The sequence below is a fragment of the Sinohyriopsis cumingii genome, chromosome 11 (assembly GCF_028554795.1).
Source record: "Sinohyriopsis cumingii isolate HCF-2022 chromosome 11, ASM2855479v2, whole genome shotgun sequence".
Taxonomy (NCBI): domain Eukaryota; kingdom Metazoa; phylum Mollusca; class Bivalvia; order Unionida; family Unionidae; genus Sinohyriopsis; species Sinohyriopsis cumingii.
Genome location: NC_142971.1, coordinates 98,480,017 through 98,499,572, shown reverse-complemented (window position 1 = coordinate 98,499,572; position 19,556 = coordinate 98,480,017). Strand labels below are relative to the sequence as shown.

The 19,556-nt window shown below is 38.1% G+C and overlaps 1 protein-coding gene across 1 annotated transcript in view; it reads right to left on the bottom strand.

Moving 5' to 3' along the window:
• LOC149789088 (slowpoke-binding protein-like) overlaps positions 1 to 19,556 on the bottom strand; it is a 97,981-nt gene that overhangs the window by 69,608 nt on the left and 8,817 nt on the right. The window contains exon 3 of the mRNA XM_089975284.1: positions 9,803 to 9,900. Within this exon, the coding sequence (XP_089831410.1) occupies positions 9,803 to 9,900 (98 nt within the window). The remainder of the gene's footprint in view (positions 1 to 9,802; positions 9,901 to 19,556) is intronic.

Below are 19,556 nucleotides of genomic sequence, written 5' to 3'. Positions count from 1 at the left end.
TACTACGAGGAGTCCCCGGATGAATTTTTTACGTCCCCGGAAACGTATCACGACGTGCGAGAATACTATCGAAGGCGTTTGGGTCCATCCTGGAGTGTTTCCAGTAAAAAATCCGCAATTGATCTTCTCACCGTTGCGGACTATCAAATTCGTGGAGTAATCATCCAGCAAATGGGGAGATTCCACGTGTTCGTAGATGATCCGGATATAAAGGAATTTCAGGGGCATTTCGCTGTTAATGAAATCATTCCGAAACACCGGTGCAGATATCCTACCATCGACGTGGATTCCAAGACGCCATCGCTGGCCGAGTTGTTGTCGTATTTCCATGAGTTAGTTGACTCCATCAACGATGTTTTGGTTTTTGAAACCAGCGGCGGTTATCACATTATGTTGAAAACGATCCCGGTAGATTTCGAGGAACATCAATCGCTGTTGAAGAAAGTCGCCGCGGATAGACCAACATGGAATGTTGATACGCAAGCTGGACTGTATAGCATCAAATTGTCCGGAACCAGGTCGGCAAGACCAAATAGCGTCGATAAGCGATTGATTTATCCTGTTGGATTCACTAGCACGCTGCTATCTTGTCCGGTCTCTATTCAGCCGTGTTACGAACAACTGAAACCTGAAATCGGCGATAAAATCGGTGATGAAATCACTGGCGATGAAATCACTGGCGATGAAATCACCGCTGAACAAATTCGACAATTTTCCACGTTGTTGTCCGGACAACCCGATCAAATCACCGGGACTACAAATCGATTCGGCAACATAGTGTCGCTACGGCGAGTTGCAGGCTCATTTTGCAGCATATGTCAGCGACGTCACGGGTACAATGAGATCGGTGGATTCATTGAGGGAAAGGCCATTGATGCATTTGTGCGTGTTTACTCTGATCAGTTTGTGATCGGTTGTTACAGAAGCACGCAAAAGATAATAATACAGCGTGATGGTGACAAAATCCCCGGTGATAAAATCACTGGTGATAACGATAAAACCCTCTACGAAAGGTATGTAAGGGGTTTCAATTATCGCCGCAAGGACTACAGTGGCGAGTTTCCCAAGAGGACTCCCGATTATACTTATCACGAGTCACCCGTTCATGAAGGCGGCCGCGGATGTAAAATCATTCTCAACGACGACTACATGGATGGATCCCACTGTGGACTCGGCAAGTCAGAGTCAGCGTGGAAATCAATACGAGATGATCAGTCTGTGTTGTGCGTATCGTACAGAAAGACATTTACCAGAAAGACCGCCATCGACTACAATCTCGAATCGTACGAGAGTATCCATGGGGATATTATATTCAACGTTAAAAAGCCTCGTAAAGTCATTTCACAAGTAGAATCAATTGTACGGGTCGGGGGAATTCCCGATGTTCTATTGCTGGATGAGTGGCACGGAATCCTTCGACAGATAGTCTCATCAAGACGCGGTAAACAAATTTGGGGAACACTAACATGGCTGATTTCATCCGCGAAACGGGTAATTGTACTTGACGCGGACGCTAACAATGACGACTTGGAATTATTCAGGAAATACTTGAATCGCCCGGACATGAAATTCATCACCAACGAATATCGGCCCGATCATGGTAAAAAATTTATTGTGGAACAATCTCACCGAGACAACTACAGTAAACTGTTGGACATGTTACGACGAGGAAATCGTGTAGTTGTATTCGCGCACAATAAACAACGCGGAAATTATTCTGTGGAGAAGCTCGCCAAATTGTTACAGCACTTAGGATACCGAGTAAAGTACTATCACGCGTACACTGACCCGGCCGAAAAACAACGAGATTTCGCTGATACCACTGCGGCGTTTGAAAACATCGACGTGGTGATCTATAATTGTACTGTCGAGGCCGGGATATCCATTGTGGACCCGCGATTCAAGTACATGACGGTGTTTTCCGAGGAATTAGGTTCTGTAGAGGCTACCAAACAAGCCATCCATCGTTTCAGAAATATTTCGGAAATACATTACTCTGCAACAAAACGGAGCCGCACAGAGCTTCCACTGACCCGCGATGATATTATTTCGGCAATCGAATCACATGAAAGGGATTTATCGTCGACGGAGTTACTGTTCAGAACGCCAAATCGCTGTGATGTACATACCGGTTACGGATTCATGTTTATTAGCACGATCATCGACGAGAACAATTCAAAACGTTATTTCACGTGCCGACTCGTTGAAATGATGAAACGAACCGGTTATTCAGTTGAATGGGAATTACCAGATGAATACGAAATATGGAAGAAGAAAAAAACAGCAAGGGCAGAAACGAGTCAGCGACGCTGTACTCAATAGTGATCCACGCGTAGATGATTTTTTAAAATCGTCCATCGGAGAGAGAATTGCCGCGGTTAATAGTGATGGCGATAAAATCGGTGATGAAATCGGTGATAAATACTACCAATACGACCCCGAACAGCGGCTAGAACCATACGAAAAGGCGTTGACGTATCTCAATTATGTGTTTCAGACCGACGTAAGAAAACTAGATAAATATCGGATAGAACATCTGAATAAAAACGTTTCGCGGCTGCAGCGATATCAACGCGTTCTCGTCGACGAGTATAATAACGGTAGCGCTGTGGCAACGACGCCATGTCGATCCGATAAAATCAGCCCCCGGCAACAACTTAACATCGTTAGAAACGTTCTTGGCGCGTTAAGTCTCCCCGATGTGGTTCCGAATCGACTTGACGTGAAAAGCGTCCCCGTGAGTCGTGCCGGGTTAATCAATAGCGTATCTGAGATGCTGGCGCAACCAGACCGACTTGACAAGTATAATGCGCTGTTAAAACATTTCGGCGATATATTCCCGGACATGAAGTTCAGAAGGGGTAAATTGACGCTAAAAAATATCGTTGAAAAAATCAAATCGATATACAAGGGATTCGGCGGTCGATTACAATCGGACGGTACTAAACACTCAGGTCGATCCGACTACGTGCTGTATTATCCTGAGTGGCCCGAATCTGATTTTGTAAATGATCCGGCGTGGATCAACGAGACCATCGATGATGTTGGATTCGCCGGGGGAGATGTTGCCGCGACGGACGAACATACCAGCGCGTTACGATTTCATGTGTGGTCGGTTAATGGATGGTTTTCCCGATAGTGGAGGAACTGTCATAATTATTATTTATATGAACTAGGACAGTTCCTCCATCAATGAGAAAAGGGTCATATTTCCTTCACTGGTCGGGCGTTAAATTCTTCATCGCGTCGGAAATTATCTCTGGTGATGAAATCACTGGTGATGAAATCACTGGTGACACAACTATTTTAGGGTTGAGGCCGTATTTCCGGGGCTTGAGTAAATAATCGACCTGCAGCCGATATATTTCTGGTAGACTATTAATCGCGTTATCGAATAGAGTATCAATGTCATCAAACCAAACCCGCTTTTCCGCGCCGATATCACCGCGTAGCACGATCCATATTATTCCATCTTGGGCTTGAAAAAAGGGTTGTTTAATCGTGTCCGGTCTAAGGCCGAACCATTTACACGTGTCCGCGATGGAATCAAATTCGATGATCCTTCTCTCGTTGATGTTTAAACAGATAGTATTGACTCTATTATCCTTGTAAAGTTGGTTCGCCGGGGAAATTATTCTGGTTTTGTCATACCGAAATAATGGTAACTTCGGTGGTGCTGGTTTAATTCGCCCCGAGGCAACATCGTCAACGAAATGACTAGCTTGTCTGGAAAAGTTTTCGGCACAACTGTTCATCCAGGATCGTCCAAACATCATATTACCTGATATCATTTTAATATTTAATTAAATAACGGCTTTAATTATAATGTCGCTGTTGGAATATCACCCGGTGAAATTCGACAGCGTCATCAGCGACTATAAAAAATCCTGCCCGATGATGCCGATCAATGTCAAATTCAAGAACGGAAAGTATCATGCAGTTCAGAAATCCCCCAGCGGGGATAAATACGATTGTATGATATTTGAAAGCCGTTCAGCGAAAGCTCATTTACGTCTCCGCGACAAATATTACCAACGAGAATATGAAAAAATGTTTCCAAACCATGACAATACAGTATGGGTAATTACCGAACGAAACTCCGCGTTAGTGGTTTAGTCGCCATCTTGAAGCACCTTGTCCATGCGATTCACAAACTTGATATCTTCCGGAGATATTACTCCAGGAACCGCATTCATTACAAATTTATCCTCACGAGATTTCTCGTGGGGTCTTTTCTTTTTTCTGCTGTCAGCGGCGGTTATAACTAACTCCTGCGTGTCCATCTCGGTGATTCGCTGAATCAGTAGCGCATTATCGCGTTGTGATTCATCCAATTCCTTCCGAACATTTCCGAGTTCATGCTGAAGCCCACTAATGGTGCGTCGCATGTCATCGTGACGTCGTTGAGCATCATCGTGACGCCGTTGTGTATCATCGTGACGCCGTTGCGTATCATCGTGTCGCTGTTGCAAGTCGTCATAACGCTGTTGCAAATAATCATAACGCCGTTGTAATCGATTATAATCGGCCGTGCCTGACACGTGTTTGAGTTGTCGTTGCAATGATTTATTCTCGTTGGTCAAATTATTTAGCCGCCATTGCAAGTCCTGAATGGTCTGTTTATCCACGATGGTGTCCATGGATGAATTCACATCACTGGGTGTATCAACAATCTGGTTTATTTCATCGTCGATACTGAGGTCTATCATTCTGATATCATTGTCGGGCTCATTTTTCCATATTTTATAGATGCGCTGGTAACTGATTTTGTATCGATCTGCTATTTCCGATATTGGTGTTTTCCCACGGAGTCTTATTATTTCATTGGTATCCTCGTCGGTTAAAATCCGCCGATGGGGCATTATTTAATAAAAAAATTTTTTATTTTGCAACAACAACAACAACAACAATGACCCATGACAGAGTCATGAAGGAATTGTTTTACAAAACTGACCCGTCACCATGACAGAGTCATGTGGGGGAACTGTCCTATTCCTATATAATAATAATTATGACAGTTCCCCCATCGATGCTACGAGGTGTTGAAAGATTTCAACGAGAATGCATCAGCGATCGCTAAAAAAAATGTCATCGAGTTTATTACAGATATCAATGATGCACCGGGTATTGATGATATTGATGGCGACGTTAACAATCTAGTCGTGTACGATGATGTTATGTTAGACAATCAAAAAAACCCAGCTAGGATATTTTCCAGAGGCAGACATAAAAACACTGACGTGATATATGTCACTCAACGATACACTCAGATTCCAAAAGTAATTAGAGACAACTGTAATATTCTTGCTGTATTCAACGGCGTTGATACACACACGCTACGAAATATTTGGCAGACATGGTGCGGCGGTGACATGGACTTCAATGTTTTTCGAAACTTTTTTAGTCATGCTCAGTCGACCCCACATGGATTCGTAACGATAAATTTACATGATCCTCGGACACGATATCGTATCGGACTTGACCAAATATTCGGTTAGTTGTAAATAATTTTCATTGTAAATAACCACTTAGCAGCAGAGGGGGCGATGACATCGACGCGGGACGCCCGATGATTACCACGGGAAAACACCAACGAGATGTTGTCGCGAAATATAGCGTTTTCGAGCAAAAAACGCTAAGGCTCCATTTGCCAAACGGAGACTTTATTTTTTTTTGTTCGAAAAGTGAGATTTCGAAGGAAGGCTCTATTTGTCGTTTTAAGACCTCAATCAAATTTTGTCGAAAAAGTTGTCCGATTCGCCCCCTCTGCTGCTTAATCTACCTTGAGGCCCTCATACAAAGGAATTAACTTATTTAAGCTGCATCTCTGAAGCCACTGGATATATTGGGTTTGAAAGAAGGAAATAGACTGGGCATTTCTAATCTCAACTGGAGTACTATTCCAGAGCAGAGTTCCAGAATATTGGAAACTTTTTTTAAATAACTCATTATTCGGTTTGGGAATTTTATAGTTTGGTAGACATGGATCGCAGGTGGGGAGTAATACCACGTAGCCTATACTGGAATAGTGATTGTAAATATTCAGAAGCACTATTATTGGATATCCTGTACATTAATCTGGCTTTTCTCAAACAGATTTTGCCTTTAATAGGTAATATTTTTAACCTACCAGCTAAATTTGTCTTGCTTTCTTTCTGGATTGATATTAGCCCTAATGCTCTTTTTTGAAGATGTGCCAGCTTTGCTATGTTTTTATCATTTGAATTACCCCATACTGTATTAAAGTAATCTAAATAGGATTGTATGTAACTGTTATAAAATAGTTTTCTGTGCCTTTCAGGGAGAAAATGTCTTATCCTACTGAGAAGCCATGAACTTGAATTGGCTTTTTTACTGATATGTTTCATATGTTCAGTCCATGATAGATTATTATCTATCAGAACACCAAGTAGTCTATCATGACAGACCATTTGCAAATCGTTATCCTTCCATGTCAGACACAGTTTATCACTATCAAGATTTGTCCTTTTTTTACCATGTTGAGGTAAGTAATATCTTAGTTTTACCAGTATCTACCACCAAGAAATTTCGAGTTCAAACTTAATGGGTTTTGGATGTCTGACAATGTTGTGTCATCTGCATAGAGATCCGTAGATGATACTGAGTCTCTTAGTAAAAGTGGTAGGTCATTAATAAATAAAATAAATAGTAATGGACCTAGAATTGAGCCTTGTGGCACTCCATATCTAATTGTTCCAGGTTCAGACAGAACATTATTTATGTAAACATGTTGTGTTCTCTCACTTAAGTAAGAAGTAAACCATCTAATTGTTCTTTCATCACATTGGTAGATTTTCAGTTTATTCAAAAGGATTTCATGATCCACCATGTCAAAAGCTTTCCTGAAATCTACAAATACAGATCCTATTATTCTACCTTTGTCAAGTGCTTGAAGCCATTTATCAGTTAGGGAGATCAAGGCAGTCTCACAGGAATGGTTCTGTCTAAAGCCTGATTGATTAGTGTGTAACAGCAAGTGTTTGGTTAAATATGACATGAATGAGTCATGGACATGTTTTTCAATCAATTTTGACAAGTTTTGTAATATCGAGATTGGTCAGTAGTTATCAGCATCATCCTTAGAACCAGATTTGTGAATAGGAGTTACTTTTTCAGTTTTCCATATTTTGGGGACAGATGAGATTGCAATACTTAAATTAATTATGAATGTTATGCTATCTACAATAACAGAGGCAGTTGATTTAAACAGTCATGGACCAGTCTGATCAAGTCCTATAGTTTTCTTGGTATCAAGTTCACTGAGACATTTTTTAACAAAGTTTTTTGATACTGGTGTGATAAACATACCTCCTTTGAGGTTTTGCTGCTGCAGAACTTTTTCAGTTCATTAAAGTTGTTTTTTATCTGGTTCTTCAACTTTGTGGTAATGTTGGTGAAAAAAATAATTGAAAACATTTGCAATGTCAGTGTCATCAGTGACTATAATGGTGTCATTTACCAGAAGTGAGTTAATTTTATTTGTCTGATCATTGTGTGTTCCTCCAGTGAATTCATTGAAGACTTTCCAAATGGAGTTTGTGTTGCTCTTTTTGTTTTCAAGCAATGATTGATAATAAGGGGTTTTTTTTGCTTTTTTAATCATACTTGTTATTTTATTTCTCCATACTTTATATTGTGCATGGTTTCACATAGCCTTGAATTGGTCTCGTGTTTTCATAGCATCTAGGATTTCAGTAGTAAGTCAATTAGGCTGAATTTCAGTCTTTACTTGATGTACTTTCAGTGGTGAATGCTTAGAGACTACATCCATGAAAAGGTCAGTCCACACCCTCAGAGCTTCATCTATGTCACTGAGAAATTGTTCTTCGTTAAAATTTTTGAACGATCTGTAAGTGATCGTTTTGTGTGTATTTTTCTTATTTTTCTTGCACTTAACCTTTCTTGTCAAAAAAGTAGGATAGTGGTCATGAAGACCAACATTCAGTACATTAACACAAGCCACATTGTCTGGAAGGTTGGTATAAATGTGATCAATAAGAGTGCTCAATTTTCTGTTACCCTTGTAGGCTCATTTACCAGCTGGTCTAGGCCTAATGATTCAATAAATTCCATCCAGCTGTTCCTTATTCGAGTAATGAGAAGGTCCTTTTTTAGATCTCCGAGTATATATGTTTCTTTCTCCTGTGCTAGAACGTTTTCCATTTGTTTCAAGAAGTTATCATTTCAAATTGCTTTGGAGGAAGGTGGCCTATAAATGAAACCAGCTAGGAATGATTCTGCATTATTTTGACAAATATCCACCCAGATACTCTCAATTTCATGTGACTCCAAGTCAAGTTGCCTTTCTGCATTTACATCTTCCCTAATGTATACAACAAGACCACCCCCACCCCCACCCCACTGTCTCTCTGTCCCTACGTAATGGTTTATTGTAGCCTTGACTGGTTTATGGTTTATTGTAGCATCTAAGAAGGATTTATTTTTATTTTAACAATAAAAAAATGCATGAATTAGCATTAGTGATTTTCTAAACCAAGTATCCAACTTAAATTATTAGATTTAATGTGCAAAAGAGTAAAGTGGAAAAAATATTTTAAAAAACCAGACATTCCCTAAAGACAGGAGGAAACAAATCAATTAAATAGGCCTTAAATTATTTGAAACTTATCTTGATAACCATGAGTTTGCACCAAAACAGAGAAAAACTAGGGAGTGTTTTTGAGTATAACATGAAAACCCTCAACCCCTAAAACTTAGACAGTTCCTTCCATTTAGTGTTAAACAACAGTACATTTAACCTGAGCATTACAATGAGAAATAGTCTGTGTACATTGGATTGATCTGAAGATGATTTTATTTTATGCCAGCAATTCTCACTATATTAACTCAGATTTTAAGTATATGAGCTTTATGATGACGTCATAACTTACATCAGGGACATAATAATAATACACTTATAGTCATGGATTTAACTAATGATTAAGGTTGGGGTCAGGGAGGTGGAGGGAAGACATAAGTGGCAATTAACAATACACCCATGTATATGCACTAACTTACTCTCTCTCTCTCTCTCTCTCTCTCTCTCTTACAGAGGCAAAGACTTTAATCTCACTCTCAGCAGACTCTGTATCTCTGTCCCTTACACAGGCAAACACTTTAATCTCACTCTCAGCAGAAAAGTCTCTCTGTCCTTACACATCCAAATACTTCAATCTCAATGTCAGTAGAACCAGTACTTTAAGATTTCAACTGAAAAAAATTATGCAATGGGAGTGAACATGCAATTTCATTAGTAATTATCAGCTTTCCTATCATTGTGAAACATAAAACTGACTTTTTTCAGGCCAACTGGTACAATCAGGCATGGAAACAAGGTCTGCACACCAGAGCACACTGCAAAGAGCGGACGGATTAAGCAGTTGCTCAAAACCACTAAGATCAAAGGCAGTCAGTGAGAGACCTTTGATGAATACTAGGGAATGAAAAGAAGCTTCCTAAAGCTACTGTTATGAACACATAAATTTAAACTTTATCTGGCTTTACAAACAAGATCTGTGCATATTATAAATAATGTCTGAAATAATCCCCTCTTCTACAATAAAAATTGAAACTGAAATATTGCTTTTGTTTGTGCTGACATAATACTTTCTGATAAAATGTTGGAAACATCTGCCACTGGCCACAGATTGCAGGTGACCAATACAAGTCATTTATATAGAAATTTGCCAGTAAGAAGTTAAAATGGCCATTGATGAATAGGTTACTGCTATGTATAGGTGACTCCTAAGACAGGTTTGACTGTTTGTCTCTTTTTACTAACCTCTGAGTGTATTATATGTCTTCTGACTCTCAGCACGAATTCTTTGCACCAGATCAACATCCTCTCCAAGAAGTGAGTAGTCCTGGTAAAGAGATCTCCTGTAAAAAAAGACAGAAAAATCACAAAGTGAAATCATCATACTTAAAGGTTATTATTTGGTAAAATGCATATGGTTAATGATGTTCATCTGTGTCTATCATTTGCATGTACATGCTAGATGAGTTAACTCCACTAATGTTGAAACTCTCCATTGAGGAGATTCATTCTCTCTAAAAATATGGTCATCTTGCATAACGCATATTCAGATTGAATTTTGAAGCTGATTTAACCAGTGAAGTTATAACTGAAATATGAAAGAAGTATACAGAAAGTCATAAACAACATCTATATCATGTATGTGTGTGCTAGAAGAGTTAAACACTGAAATGGTCCATCCTCACTATTAATATGGTAATGCTGTATAAATCACACTGAAATGGTCCATCCTCACTATTAATATGGTAATGCAGCAGCCTGCATAAATCACACTGAAATGGTCCATCCTCACTATTAATATGGTAATGCTGTATAAATCACACTGAAATGGTCCATCCTCGCTATTAATATGATAACGCTGCATAAATCACACTGAAATGGTCCATCCTCGCTATTAATATGATAACGCTGCATAAATCACACTGAAATGGTCCATCCTCGCTATTAATATGGTAATGCTGCATAAATCACACTGAAATGGTCCATCCTCACTATTAATATGGTAATGCTGTATAAATCACACTGAAATGGTCCATCCTCACTATTAATATGGTAATGCAGCAGCCTGCATAAATCACACTGAAATGGTCCATCCTCACTATTAATATGGTAATACTGCATAAATCACACTGAAATGGTCCATCCTCACTATAAATATGGTAATGCTGCATAAATCACACTGAAATGGTCCATCCTCACTATTAATATGGTAATGCTGCATAAACCACACTGAAATGGTCCATCCTCCCTATAAATATGGTAATGCTGCATAAATCCCACTCAAATGGTCCATCCTCGCTATTAATATGGTAATGCTGCATAAATCACACTGAAATGGTCCATCCTCGCTATTAATATGGTAATGCTGCATAAATCACACTGAAATGGTCCATCCTCGCTATTAATATGGTAACGCTGCATAAATCACACTGAAATGGTCCATCCTCGCTATTAATATGGTAACGCTGCATAAATCACACTGAAATGGTCCATCCTCGCTATTAATATGGTAACGCTGCATAAATCACACTGAAATGGTCCATCCTCGCTATTAATATGATAACGCTGCATAAATCACACTGAAATGGTCCATCCTCGCTATTAATATGATAACGCTGCATAAATCACACTGAAATGGTCCATCCTCGCTATTAATATGGTAACGCTGCATAAATCACACTGAAATGGTCCATCCTCGCTATTAATATGGTAACGCTGCATAAATCACACTGAAATGGTCCATCCTCGCTATTAATATGGTAACGCTGCATAAATCACACTGAAATGGTCCATCCTCGCTATTAATATGGTAACGCTGCATAAATCACACTGAAATGGTCCATCCTCGCTATTAATATGGTAACGCTGCATAAATCACACTGAAATGGTCCATCCTCGCTATTAATATGGTAACGCTGCATAAATCACACTGAAATGGTCCATCCTCGCTATTAATATGGTAACGCTGCATAAATCACACTGAAATGGTCCATCCTCGCTATTAATATGGTAATGCTGCATAAATCACACTGAAATGGTCCATCCTCGCTATTAATATGGTAATGCTGCATAAATCACACTGAAATGGTCCATCCTCGCTATTAATATGGTAATGCTGCATAAATCACACTGAAATGGTCCATCCTCGCTATTAATATGGTAATGCTGCATAAATCACACTGAAATGGTCCATCCTCGCTATTAATATGGTAATGCTGCATAAATCACACTGAAATGGTCCATCCTCGCTATTAATATGGTAATGCTGCATAAATCACACTGAAATGGTCCATCCTCGCTATTAATATGGTAATGCTGCATAAATCACACTGAAATGGTCCATCCTCGCTATTAATATGGTAATGCTGCATAAATCACACTGAAATGGTCCATCCTCGCTATTAATATGGTAATGCTGCATAAATCACACTGAAATGGTCCATCCTCGCTATTAATATGGTAATGCTGCATAAATCACACTGAAATGGTCCATCCTCGCTATTAATATGGTAATGCTGCATAAATCACACTGAAATGGTCCATCCTCGCTATTAATATGGTAATGCTGCATAAATCACACTGAAATGGTCCATCCTCGCTATTAATATGGTAATGCTGCATAAATCACACTGAAATGGTCCATCCTCACTATTAATATGGTAATGCTGCATAAATCACACTGAAATGGTCCATCCTCACTATTAATATGGTAATGCTGTATAAATCACACTGAAATGGTCCATCCTCACTATTAATATGGTAATGCTGCATAAATTACACTGAAATGGTCCATCCTCACTATTAATATGGTAATGCTGTATAAATCACACTGAAATGGTCCATCCTCACTATTAATATGGTAATGCTGTATAAATCACACTGAAATGGTCCATCCTCACTATTAATATGGTAATGCTGCATAAATCACACTGAAATGGTCCATCCTCACTATTAATATGGTAATGCTGTATAAATCACACTGAAATGATCCATTTTCAGTATTAATATGGTAATGCTGCATAAATCACACACAAATTTATGTAAACAACTTAGATGTATTTAAGCAGCAAAGTTGAGTAGTAATGGAGTGACTAAACACAGTAAGTTCCATACCAATAAATGATGTCCTATAGGCAGGTCTTAGCATTCTCTTTTCACCCATAAGACAAGCTAAGATTGAGACATACTTGGTCAGCACTGGACACCCAAAATTAAGGAGATATCCTTATTAAGGCATGTGTATACCTAATACCATGGCTCTAGGAATGAATCATTACACAGTAAAGAGGAAACTACTACCTGGATCTGAGAATCTATCAATACACATTAAAGAGGAAACTACTACCTGGATCTGAGAATCTATCAATACACATTAAAGAGGAAACTACTACCTGGACCTGGGAATGTATCATTAAACAATAAAAAGGAAACCACTACCTGGATCTGGGAAATTTCATTGTATCATTACACTGTAAAGAGGAAACTACTACCTGAATCTGAGAACATATAATTACACAATAAAGAGGAAACTACTACCTGGATCTGGAAATTTATAATTACACAGTAAAGAGGAACTACTACCTGGATCTGGGAATGTATCATTACACAGTAAAGTGGAAACTACTACCTGGATCAGAGAACATATAATTACACAATAAAGAGGAAACTACTACCTGGATCTGGGAATGTATAATTACACAATAAAGAGGAAACTACTACATGGATCTGGGAATGTATAATTACACAATAAAGAGGAAACTTCTACCCTGGATCTGGGAATGTGTAATAATAATAATAATAATGAGGACTTTGTAAAGCACCTAATGTTTAGAAACTTTTAGCGCTTTACAACATTAGACAACACCTATAAGATAAAAAACATATAATAATATGATTTACACCAAAACAAACACATGAAATTAGAAAAACATTAAAAAATAAAAAACATGCTGAGAATATTTCAGGTAGGGAACATTATTAGGTCTTTAAGTTTGTTCTTACAGTCGAAATAAGTGAGTTTTGAGAGCCCTCTTGAATGTGATCACTGTGTCTTTGTGTCTAAGTTCAGTGGGCAATTCATTCCACATTGCTGGGCCCTGGTATGCTGTCTATATGACTTTGTTTTCATAGTGGGAATAATGAGTATACAACTGTCAGAAGAGGAGCATAAATATCTTGCTGGTGTGTACACATGGATGAGGTCGGATAGGTATGTTGGACTAGAGTCCGACATTGAAACAAAGCACAGAGAACAAATTTTGTGTTTGATTCTGGATTGAATGGATAGCCAGTGTAGGGTACAGAGCAGCGGGGAGGTGTGCTCTGATCGTGGTACTCTAAGTATGATCCAAGCAGCTGTGTTTTGAACTTTTTGAAGTTTCTGGAGCAGATATTGAGATGAACCAGACAGAACTGAGTTATAATAGTCCAGTCTTGAAAGTACTAATGAACACACAAGTGTTTTAGTGGCATCAGCTGAAAGATATTTGGGAATTGAGCTGAAGTGTCTCAGCTCAAGATATGCAGCCTTGCATATGTTCATGACATGTTGGTGCAATGTGAGAGTACTGTCCAGAGTAACACCTATGTTTCATACTGATTGTGTGAATTTAATGTTGCTGTTGCTGATATTTATTGTTTGAGATAAAGGATGTGAATGAGAAAGTCTTTGTGTTGTGATCAGAATGGCCTCAGTTTTATCATCATTCATCTGCAGCTTGTTCCATGTCATCCATGATTTCACATCAGAAATGCACCTCTCTACACCTTAGATGGTAGCATCAGCTTCAGTTGGGTGGCTAGATTTGTATATTTGGGTGTCATCAGTGTATAATTGGTGAGACACTGTATGATGATCTATGACACTTGAGAGCGACTGAGTGTACATAATGAAGAGAATAGTTTCAGGATGAGGACTGTAATCTTTCCGCTATCCAGCGCAGAGAGAATGTCATTAACTGCTCTTAGAAGAGTAGTTTCAGTACTGTGGCAAGAGCGATATGCAGATTGTACATTGCTAAAAAGACTGCTTGAATTTAGATGAGATACAAGCTGGGATAGAACAACCTTTCCTAAGATTTTTTATATGAATGGGAGATTAGAAATTGGGCAGTAGTTCTTTAAATCGTTATGGTCTTATGTTGGTTTCTTCAGCAGAGGCTTTACAATGGTAGTTTTGAAAAATGATGGGAATTCCCTGGATAATAGAGAGAAGTATTAATACCATCAGTTAGTGAAGGCAATACTGGATCTAAGCACTCAAGCAGCAGTGATGTTGGAATTGGATCAAGTTCACATGACCTTGATGCACTCTTCATCACGATTGTACGTACGAAATCCATAGAGACAGGTTCAAATGCTGCTAATGGTTGCCACTCAAATTCTGTATCCCAACTGTATGGTGACGACAAGTCAATTGAAATTGTGGTGTCAAGCTTATCTCTAATGGTTTGTACTTTGTCACAGAAGAAATCTGCAAACATGTCCAGAAGGTCGACTAGAGAGAAGGTAGTTGAAGTGGTATAGATTTGTTCCTTGACATTAGCTTGTTAGTAATCTTGAAGAACTCTTTGCAGCTGGAACTTTCCATGATCTTAGTAGTGTAGTGGGCTGATTTCGCTGCATGGACTATATTAATTTTGTGACATTCTTCTTAGCGGCTTCATAGATTTGCTTATGAATAGTGAATCCGGTGGAAAGCCAGAGCCTCTCAGCTTTACGGCGGTCTCTTTTAGCAGTGCGTAGCTGGTCCCTTACACTCCTATACCATGGAGAACACCTTTGAATTGATACTCTGCACTTGGTAGCTGGGGCATGTTTGTCAGCCAATGAACGCAGGCAGTTATCGAGTTGTTCTGCAGTAGGAGGTAAGCAAGTTGTTAGGATAGCTTGGATGTCGTGCATTAGTTTGGTTCTATTTATCATACGGAGGTTTCTCTTAGTAGCAGATAAAGGTGGAGGGTTAGGGACTGATACATCAAGATGGCATATAATGCAGAGGTGATCTGATGCAAGGTCACGGGATACCAGGGAGGACTGTAAAATGTTATCATCAGGTCTATGAAGAATCCAGTCTAACATGTGACCATGTTTATGGGTTGGTTGGTTAAATGACTGTTTGAGGTTGAAAACATTAATGGAATCTACGAGTTTTGATGTATTTGAGTTTCTGGGACAGAAAAAGTGAAAGTTTAAATCTCCAAGAATACAGTAAAGAGAAACTACTACCTCGATCTGGGAATGTATAATTACACAGTAAAGAGGAAATTACTACATGGATTTGAGAATGTATAATTATGTAACAAAGAGAAATCTGATACCCTGGACAGTGGAATGTATAATCATAAAATAAAGAGAAAACACTCCAATAATGTACAATGCAGAGGATATGAGTCACATTGTACTTCACAAGACAATGGTACATCACCGTAGTATTTACCCAGGGTATAGGTATATCACCTCTATTGGATTTCACAAAGCACTGTTACATCACTTTATAGTGTTTACACAATGCACTGGTGCACACTAAAATGCTTACACAAGGCACTGGTACAGATATAACTGTTGTACCAAAACAATTCACTGGTGTTTACACAAGGCATTGGCACATCACACTATGGTGCCTACATAATGGATTGATACGTGACACTACAGTGCTTACATAATGGATTGATACATGACACTATAGTGCTTGCATAATGGATGGATACCTGACAATATAGTGCCTACATAATGGATTGATACCTGACACTATAGTGCTACTATAGTGCTTACATAATGGATTGATACATGACACTATAGTGCTTGCATAATGGATGGATACCTGACAATATAGTGCCTACATAATGGACTGATACCTGACACTATAGTGCTACTATAGTGCTTACATAATGGATTGATACATGACACTATAGTGCTTACATAATGGATTGATACATGACAGTATATGCTTACAAAATGATACATGACACAATAGTGCTTACATAATGGATTGATACATGACAGTATATTGCTTACAAATTGATACATGACACTATAGTGCCTACATAATGGATTGATACATGACACTATAGTGCTTACATAATGGATTGATATATGACACTATAGTGCTTACACAGTATAGTCTGATAATACAAACCCATTTGTTTGTACCCCCCTACCGATTTAAATAATGGAAACCTTTAATGTGATAAAAAGTGCAAGGAACTTAGTCAATTCATTCACTGATTTATAGTTTCTAACCTGACTCTGAGTAGAGTGGCCCTAACACCATCATCTTATGCGCATTTCATGCTTAACAGAAGTTTTCAGTGTAATAGATGGACATGATCGGATCCATTTCCAGTTTCTGGACAAGTCCATTTTTAGCAAAGGGGTGAATCATGACTACAGATGTACATACATAAGTCATCTGCTTCCGATATTTACAATGTTGAATCAAGCAAAGGAAAATAATGACAACTACAAATTTGCTCTTCATGTAGATTTAACAAGCGGTTTAATTTCTATGTTCATATATGCAGAGGGACATAATTCCAAACTCTCAACATTATGTACATGTAATTTATGCAATTATTCAGCATTTGCCAAACAGGATGAACTACGTCATTATGTTGTCTGATGGTAATAAAGTAGCCTATAGTGTATGCAATATGGTGCCATGTTAGAATGGAAAGTCCGTTAAGCGTGAAATGGTGCAGGGGATACCAGCATTTGTGCCATTCTGGTCAAAGTCAGGTTAGAAATTATAAATCAATGATTCAATTGACTTAGTTCTGTGCACTTTTTATCACATTAAACATTCCCATCTTTTAAATCGGTAGGGGGGTACAAACAAACGGGGATGTAGAGTCAGACTATAGTAAATCTCACTAGTGCTTACACAATGTACTAGTACATCACACTAGTGCTTACACAATTTACTGGTACATCACACTAGTGCTTACACAATGTACTAGTACATCACACTAGTGCTTACACAATGTACTAGTACATCACACTAGTGCTTACACAATTTACTGGTACATCACACTAGTGCTTACACAATGTACTAGTACATCACACTAGTGCTTATACAATTTACTGGTACATCACACTTGTGCTTACACGATTTACTGGTACATCACACTAGTGCTTATACAAATATTATGCATATTTAATTTGTATTTGTTTGTTTTTTCTCCATGATTATATGCTATGTATAAATTGTCATAAATTGTCATCTGGACTTGACCTAGCTACAATGTCGTAGCCTCAACTTGAATTGGTGTGGTTGTCCACGACGTACAAGTAAGGGTACTAATATTAGTACTAGACTTGACCTTGCCCAAAATCAATTTCATTGTGTATCTGACTTGTGACTTTTTTATCTTGTAAACATATAATACAGAGCTAATATTTCACTATGAGTGTGGATTAAACATTAGGATCATTATCAATGGAAGTAAACGTGTTTATTTCGATATGAGTCTAGATAAATGGAATTTTCCCATGAAATACCTGGTCTACCTGATGCTTAGCATGTTTTTATTATAATTTTATTAAAAGATTTTGTCTTGTTGACAAACTTATAATTCTCTATTAATGAACTTTTGACTCACAACCTGATTCAACTTTTGGGTCTTAGTTGTTTTATATAATGCTACATACTTGAGAAATGACCCATTCTTGAATTTACCATCTGAGGCAGAATCAGTATTTTTGTTGTGTTCATTATTTCATTTGGGTGGAATTACTTATTCAAATTATTATTTGCTGGAAATACATATTCCTGGACTGTAATATTAATTTGGAATTATAGTGATTTCAGACAAGAACGTTTTTAGATTATTACATTATTATGATACATCTAAAGACACATAGCACATTGCAGCAATCAAGGCCTACTGGTACACTGCCCCATTCAAGACTACAGGCACACTGCCCCATTCAAGACTACAGGCACATTAACACATTCAAGACTACAGGCACATTAGCACATTCAAGGCTACAGGCACATTAACACATTCAATATTGGAACTCATCTGGAATACCATTGGAACTCAGTTTGAATTTTATACATTTGGACTTGTAATAAAACGTTTAGGACTATTTCAGATTTAATTCACAATACTGTAAGTTCTTTTTAAATTTTGACTTTGTAATCAAAGGAAATAAATTATGTGTTGAATTTTACAAAACTTGTTTTTTAATGGTCTCTTCTATTACTTAGTTTAGTACCACAGAGTCATAATACAGCGCACTGGTACATCATACCATAGGTATTTTTGATAACTATTAATACCACACCTGAAAATATATTCCCTACAAGAGCTCTTCAGAAATCAGAAACCATGTGTGAGAATTTTCAATCACTATTTCTGATGAGCAATACCTCATTATGAAAGAACTCCAGTGCCTAAAACACCAGAGAAGAAGAGACATCATAGAAGTAAATGTTCCAATCATCGTGGAAATCTGTGCATGAAAAATTCTAATTCTCCACAAGCTTCCTACAGATGTAAGGCTGATGTTCTCTAATTTAATCATCATTTTTGTTTTTATTATTATTATTATTATTATTATTATTATTATTATTATCAATCTTTCATATGCATATTTATATATATTCATTCTTTCCCTGGTAACCCCAGATGTGTAAATAACACTTTACTGCTTAGACAATGCACAGGTACATCACACTATAGCACTTACATTATGCACAGGCATTTTACACTAAAGTACTTACACAATGCACCTGTACTGTAACATCACACCATAGTACACAGTACAAGTTCACACAATTGTATCAAATGATATAATCTTGAGTGCAGAGAATTTTAGACAAATTTAAACCCAAATCAAGGGTACAAAATGACTGGTAGTACAGGCTGAAAAGTTGTGCTAGTCCTCAACAAGCTTTTGTCTTATTACTGACCATGCATGTTCAAATGATTTGTTGAAAGTTGTGCTACTGGTCTTCAGCAAATTTTTGTCTTATTAGTGGCAGGGTATATTCAAA